Genomic DNA, 7,780 nt, shown 5'->3' with positions numbered 1-7,780 from the left:
ATGCAAAATGTTATAAATAAATTATTTTTTTAACCAAATGTTATTAAAATTAGACCGAAAGCATCGATTTCATATGTATTTATTAATGTAAATCCCACTGCTATCATATTTAAGGAGAATGAAAATAAATAAAAAATAAAAAAAGGTACTCTATGATGATGTGAAATAGTTAAAAAGAACAATGTTACAAGATCTTCAAAGGTAGTAGGCATTTTACCTATCTAAATATTACTATAAAATATATATTTTATTTTGCCTATCAACTATTTCATGTTTTTACTCCAACCATGCTCTTTATTTTAGCTATTTATCCAAATACTATTAATTTTATAAAATGTCACGTCAACAATAAAGATGGAGGGAAATGATCCTAATGATTGAATACATTTTGCCTAGCGTTGAAGGCTAGCTACATGTAGCTAGTGAATATGAGTTGAGCCAAAATGCCTAATCATATGCCTAGTGCATTGGAATTGAAAAAAATGAATCATACTAGGCATTTTAACTAACAAGTATTATATGCCTAGTGCATTGGAAGAATTGAAAATTGTCATTAATGGCATCTTCAAAAAATACAACAAGTTTTATAGTTTTAGCATTATTTACTGAATTCTCTTTTAATAAAGTTAAAAGGATCTGAGCTAAGACAGATGGTACAAAAATATAAAAATAAATAAGATAAAATATATTTTTTATTGTAAAAAAGATGAAAACATTATTTTTTCATTCATATAATTAACGGATTATTAATGATATAATTTAAAATTTTAAGAAAATTTAATAGAATTATGTCAAACTTGTGGAGTTGACAATATTTTTCTAAATTTCATAGGAGATAGTAATTTACCCAAAAATATTTATCAACCAAATCACTCTGTGGTCCAACCTAGACTCTATTGTAACTATATTTCCAATGTCTTTCCTTTTTCAACCAACTTTTCAGGTCTTTTGACCAAAAAACAGAAAAAAAAAAAAAATACTAAATAGTAAATACCAACTTTTTTTTTTTGGTAAACATAAATACCAACGTTTTAACAGCATGAAGTACCAACCAACTGAGGAATGGCGAGCTTGGTATACACACCATATGATATACTACATATGGCACCAACCAAAGCTATGAAGCATATATCCTATCTAACTATGTCACTCATCATCAGTTGTAGAAAGCACATTAATTGGATGTGTAATTTGCATTTTAATTTTCTCCTCCTAACAATATTGCTCTTCTTCTCCCCAAATGTTGTTTTTTGCAGCCAAACTGTTAAGACCTTACCTGGCTATTATGGTGACCTTCCATTCAGTCTTGAAACTGGGTAACTGTCTCTCTCTCTCTCTCTCTCTCTCTCTCAATGGTCGGTGGTGATCGGCGATAACATTACAGAGATGGTGGTTTGGTTTTTCAGGTACATTGGTGTAGCTGAATCCCAGTTGTTTTACTATTTTATAAAATCAGAAGGGAATCCAAAAGAGGATCCTCTTTTGCTTTGGTACTGTGGAGGTCCTGGTTGCTCTACTCTCAATGGACTTATTTATGAAATTGGTAATGCTCTCTTTTCGATCTTCTGTCCCAATTTTCTGTCTCATTTTTTTATATGTTGCCATTATTTGCCATTATTTAAAATTTATCATCATTTCATTATTTATTCCCTTATGTAAAAACTTTCACCGCATCAAATCCTTCCACTCAAGTGGGGATAATATTATAACATACAAAGTATGAGATAAAAAGTTGTGATAAAAAATCAATCACATTGTTTGCTTTCATTTTTTTAAAAATACTTTTCAAAAAATTTTAGCTCAGTTTGGCACAACTCTCAAATTATAGTTCCTCCCATTGATTTGAGTGTATTGCTTGATTTGAGTGTATTGCTTGTTTTGAGCTTTCAAATTATAATTCTACACTCATTTCTCAAAACTCAATTCAAAACATAATCATTACTTTTCAAAACTCATAACCAAACACATAATTCAAAGCTCTTTTCAAAACTTAATTCAAATCAATATTTTAATTTTTTAAATATTTTAAATATTTTAATATTTAAATATGTTACGATTTTTTTTAATTTTTTGAATATTTTTAAATATTTTAATTTCAAAATATTACGATTTTAATTTTTTAAATTTTAAAATATTTTATAAAAATAAATTCAAACTCTATTTTATAAAAATATTTTTAAGTATTTTAATTTTTTTGTTATGTATTTGGTTACGATTTAAGTGTAGAGTTGTAAAAGTAATATGGAGTTTCGAGTTATGTGTTTGGTTATGAGTTTTAAAAATAACTTCTTAATTGAGTTTTGTTTTATGTATTTGGTTACGATTTGAGTGTAGAGTTGTTTTTAAATTTAAAATATTAACATTTTAAATTATTTGAATTATTTGAATATTTATTTTAATTTTTTACTTATTAAATTTTTTAGATTATTTAAATATTTATGATTTAAATTTTTTGAATATTTATTTTGAAAAAAGATTATTTCCTTTGTAGTATTTTCAATTAAAAAATTGATTAATGTTATTTTCTGTTAAAAATAATTTTTTTAATTAAATTTTAAAAAGAGTTTGGTTATGAATGTTGATCAGAATTTTCAATAGTGTGAAAGTAGTGTGTTTTGTTATGAGTTATAATAATTTGAATTATAACTAAACAAATTTTCTTACTTCACATGTCAAATCAAACTTTCAAAACTCAATTCAACACTCTATTAAAAAACCATAACCAAACAAATTTTATACATTCAAATCATAATTCCACAACTCACAAACTTAAAATACAACTCATACTCTCAACTCATACAACTCATACTTACAACTCACAAAACTCTACCAAACACAACCTTTACTTTCTTGTTTTTCATTTTATTTTTTATTTTTACTACTTTTTTAATATTTTAAGCAATTTTTTTAATATTTAGACACACCTAACATAAATACACTTAAAAAATATAATTTTTGTGGAAATAATCTTTAAAAAATTCACTAACTACTAAAAATATAAAAATTTAATATATTTTTCGTATTTTTGTGTATTTATTAATTTTTAATATATTTTTTCACAAATATTTTACTTTTTAGATACATCTAAGTAAAGTCCATCTAAAAAAGTAAAAAAAAATGCTTAAAATTTTAAAAATATTCACTAAAAAAATACAAAAAATAAAAAACTCAACTTTCATAAAACTGAAACCAAATACACTGAATGGCAGTTGTAGAAATTTTTGTTGATTGAGAGTCATGCTAAAGCTAAAAAATTAATTCTCAAATCATATATAAAAACATATTATTTTTGTCAAAAAAAATAAAATAATAAACTCATTATTGAACGAAAAAAATGACTAATGGGTAATAAACCCGAGATTAATTCAACCAAAAAAAATCATAATTCAATCAAAAAAATCCTATGCTAGTGTAATATGTTCTCTAAATAATTCAAACAAACCAAGTAGTATCCTTCAAATTACAAAATTTGTGTGGGAGACAGTTGAGATGGTTGCAACAACAATAATTAATGGGTGCAAAACAAGTACAAACAAACGATTATCAATGATTAATATTTTTAAAAAAATGAAATATTCTTTTATTTGTATTTTTTTTTGTTGTTTGGGGGGGGGGGGGGGGGCGGGGGAGAGAGAGAGTTTGAATGGTAGTTAATTTTTTTAAGCGGAAAGGTTTCAATTTTTTGGTTGGACAAAAAGGTTAAACCCCTGCAACCCAAGAAGACTTAGTATAAGTTAAAAATTTTCAAATTAAAAAAACTCGTGATGAAGAAACTGGGACCAAGTGAAGCCAACATTTTGTTAGTGTAGTCAGGTGTATCACATTTACAAGTGAAACCAACATTTTGCTGGATTAACATTAAAGTCGACACTCGTGACAGATTCTTTTCACTAACTATTTTCACCATCCATATTTAAAGAATGTGCATAATTTTTTTCAAAATAATTAATTGTTACTAGAATTTCTTGCTATTACAACAATTTTTGCATTAAGTTGACTTAACTAATTATTTTTTAAATAAAAATCAAAACAAATTGATCCATGACAAAATCAAACTTGTATTTTCAGTTTTGTGAAGCTTTTTCAATTTTAATTAAAATGGAGTAAGTTACGTTAATTGCAATTTTTACAATGTAGGTCCATTGGCTTTCAATATTACAGAATACAATGGCGGTACACCACCATTGGAATACTATCCATACTCATGGACACAGGTACATCAATATATAAATTTCTAATTTTTTTTTTAATCTATGATTAGTTGATACAAATTCAAATAATTTTCTTATTAGACAGCCAACATCTTATTTGTTGATGCACCGGTGGGCACTGGTTTCTCGTACCCCACAAACTCAAATGCATTCCCTACCTCGGACACAAAATCAGCATTACAGACCTATGAGTTCCTTATAAATGTCAGTCAAGATTAATTTCATACAAATTGAGAAAAACAATGAGGAAATCATTATATATAAACTCTTTTATTTTCTTTTTGGATTTTTTTTTTTAAACCAATTGTGCTTAGTCTTTGTTTGGAATTGAAATGGCAATGCAGTGGATCAATGAACACCCTGAATACCTAAAAAACCAATTGTTCATCGGTGCTGATTCATATTCAGGCATAACTGCTCCAATAGTTGTTCAACATATATTAGACGGTAACTCACGCTAATTATGAGAATTAGTAACTATTTTTAGCCTAATGATACACTCTTCATGCAATAAAGATCACATGTTTGATCATTAGAACATGTTTTGATTGATTATCATAATTCTTCTTCTTCTTCTTCTTCTTCTTCTTCTTCTTCTTCTTTTTTCTTTAAAGGAAATGAAGCTGGGGACAAGCCGCGGTTGAATCTCAAAGTAGGTAACCTAACGATGTAAAAAAATCAAAGACTTGATTAGTGACTCGATAATTAAACTTGGTTATTCCTATTATAAAGTGGTGCATTATAGATTTGTGAAATGAAAATGACTCTTGAATGCAGTGTTGTTTAAAATGATATTTTAGGGATGCATTCTTGGTTGTCCGCGAACAGATGTAATTATTAATGAAAATTCAAAGATAACGTATTCTCATCGGATGGCTCTTATATCTGACGAACTTTATAAGGTGATTGCCTGTGCCTTCGGTAAATATTAATTACAAAAAATTAATTACTATTGGTTATAGGTTTTTTAAAAAAAATTATGTTTTACATTGTAAATTTTGATTTTTAATTTTTTTTTTCTTTTACAGGAAACCAAAACAAGTTGTAATGGTAATTATTATGAGGTAGATCCGAACCAAGCAGAATGCTTTGAAAATCTTCAAAAGGTCTCAAAGGTGAGTGCAATTGGATATTTAAGTTTTATTTCAAGCAAATAATAGTCTTATAAGAAATATTAAACCTATTAGATTATTTGAATTTGCAGTTGACTCATGACATAAACAAAAATTGCATCCTGGAACCTAAATGTACTTGGGCATCACCAGAACACAATGGTGAATCGGACAGACGATCTATCGAAGAGGAACAGGAAAATTTTATTTTCTCACCTCCAAAAATTCCTGAAATGTGGTGTCATGTAATTCTCTCTCTACGCGCATGATTTTTTTTCTTTTTTCTTAAGCAATAAGACATAATTTATAAAGGGTTTAGGTTTTCTTAAGATGTCATTTTAACTTGAGAAAGCGTTTAGACTTGGTAGGCTTATTTTGTGACTGTTTTAAGTGATCCGAACCGCTCACTTTTTAAGACTTGTTAAGTAGAATATTCATGCAAAAAAATCAAGATGAAAAGATATAGGTAGTTATATGTTTGAATCATATTTGTTTTACAAAAATAGATGACAGATATAATTTCAAGAAAAGTCATTCATTTTTTGTAATACAAATTTAATCCTAGCTACCGATGTCCAATCATCTTATTTTTTGCATGAATATTCTTTTAATGAGTCTTACAAAGTGAACGATTCAGATCACCAAAATTGATTCCAAAATACGCTTACCAAATCCAAACGTTTTCTCAAGTTAAGATGACAAACTTAAGAAAAAACCAAACTCATTTATTAATATCATGAAACTAACCTCAAACTGAACATTTAACTATTAAAAAAAATTAATAAAAATTCTTAGACAGAATAATAATATGATTGATTTATACATATGCAGAACTTCAATTATGCATTGTCTTATGTATGGGCAAATGATGATAGTGTCCAACAAGCCCTTTACGTCAGAAAGGTATGTGTGATTTTCAAATTTAAAGAACAAGGTTTTACCTATCTATAAAAAAGAAAAGAAAAAAAGAACAAGCCTTTATAGCGTTGAGTTAATAATGTAATTAATTTCATTAATTTTATTTTTATTTATATATATGTAAATAAATGGTGGCAATTATCAGGGAAGAGTTAAAGATTGGAAGAGATGTGACAAGAACTTAGATTATACAATGAATGTGGCTAGTGTACTTGATCTTCATCGCAATCTCACTTCATATGGCCTACAAGTTCTAGTGTACAAGTAAGTTTTAATATAAACTTAAATTTTATTTGATTGTTTTGTAATTTGCTAAACAATATAAATTATTTTTGCAGCGGTGATCATGACTTAACTGTACCAAATACGGGAACACAATATTGGATAAAACTGTTAAATTTAACTGTTGTTAATGATTGGCGACCATGGTTAGTTGATGGTGAAGTGGCAGGGTGAGTTCATAATCTTTCCAAACCTCCCTGTGTCTATTTGTAAATAATGAATTTTATTAACAAAATTAAAAACATTCTAATAATTGAGTTGCTTTATTTTATTTTTATTTAGATACACAATTAAGTATTCAGAACATGGATACGGCTTGACGTATGCTACAGTACTAGTAAGTTACAAATCCTTTTTTTTAAGACTTTGATTTAGGATTTGTTTGGCATGTACTTATTTTAGTTGGATTATATCATTTTTTTATTTAGATCATATCATTTATCTATTACATCACTCCATTCTCAACTTACATTTTATATTTTTTTATAAAAAAATTTAAAAATATATCAATTGAGCGCTTCTCAAATAATTTTTTTATAAAAGTATCGTACACTAAATTATTATTACTATTATTATTATTATTTTCTTTGTACAATGTAGGGAGCAGGACACCCGCCTCAAGAATACAAGCGGAGGCAATGTTATGAGATGTTCCAGAGATGGATACATTACTATCCTCTCTAGTTTGACTATTTGTTGATTTGTATTCAAATCTTGTACCATTTCAATAATCCAATGCTATAAAAAAAATAAAAACAAAAAATTAGCACATACTTTACTGTGTGAGGATTGAGGCATTATTGGACTGTCATATTGTGCACTAACAAATTAAATCAATACACATATATTAGGTATATTACGTTCATCTTTTTTGAAATTGAAGAAAAATATAATTAGTTTAATAATTTTGACACAATTATACTAATCTTATATTTAATAAAATTAAAACGATCAAAACTATAGATAGACAATGAAATAAACAAAGGATAAATATATATTTTAAGAAAAAAAAAAGAGAATATCATTTTGGAAAAATTACAAAAATAAAAACTCAAGGTATGATTTTTATAATAAAATAAACTCTTAATTTTTAATTTTGTCAATTTAAACCATAATCTTTTTATTTGTTTTCAATCACCTCCACATGCTATCGTGTTGCACATGAGGCAGAGTGTTAGACTTAATCCCATATCGCCAATATAATGTAAGATCATCTTCACTCATAGTCAATTGATTTTGACTTATATGCTTTAATAA

General features: G+C 26.9%; 1 protein-coding gene across 2 annotated transcripts; it reads left to right on the top strand.

Annotated features, from left to right (window-relative positions):
• Positions 1–1,010: 1,010 nt before the first annotated feature.
• LOC114281122 (serine carboxypeptidase-like 18) lies at positions 1,011–7,294 on the top strand. 2 transcript variants are annotated; one of them, XM_082914118.1, is made up of 14 exons: positions 1,011–1,316; positions 1,407–1,543; positions 4,138–4,214; positions 4,293–4,415; positions 4,556–4,658; positions 4,826–4,863; positions 5,012–5,113; positions 5,240–5,326; positions 5,416–5,568; positions 6,155–6,226; positions 6,387–6,505; positions 6,580–6,693; positions 6,806–6,860; positions 7,124–7,294. In XM_082914118.1, the coding sequence occupies exons 1-14, from the start codon at positions 1,063–1,065 to the stop codon at positions 7,205–7,207; spliced, it is 1,518 nt and encodes a 505-aa protein (XP_082770244.1). In that variant the 5' UTR covers positions 1,011–1,062; the 3' UTR covers positions 7,208–7,294. The 2 variants fall into 2 exon arrangements, with proteins under 2 accessions (XP_082770244.1, XP_082770245.1); XM_082914119.1 differs by lacking the exon at positions 4,293–4,415.
• The last annotated feature ends 486 nt before the right edge of the window (positions 7,295–7,780 follow it).

The sequence above is a fragment of the Camellia sinensis genome, chromosome 2 (assembly GCF_055761805.1).
Source record: "Camellia sinensis isolate YWXY chromosome 2, ASM5576180v1, whole genome shotgun sequence".
Classification (NCBI taxonomy): Eukaryota; Viridiplantae; Streptophyta; class Magnoliopsida; order Ericales; family Theaceae; genus Camellia; species Camellia sinensis.
The sequence above is the reverse complement of the archived record's forward strand: the minus strand, read 5'-3'. Positions and strand labels throughout refer to the sequence as shown.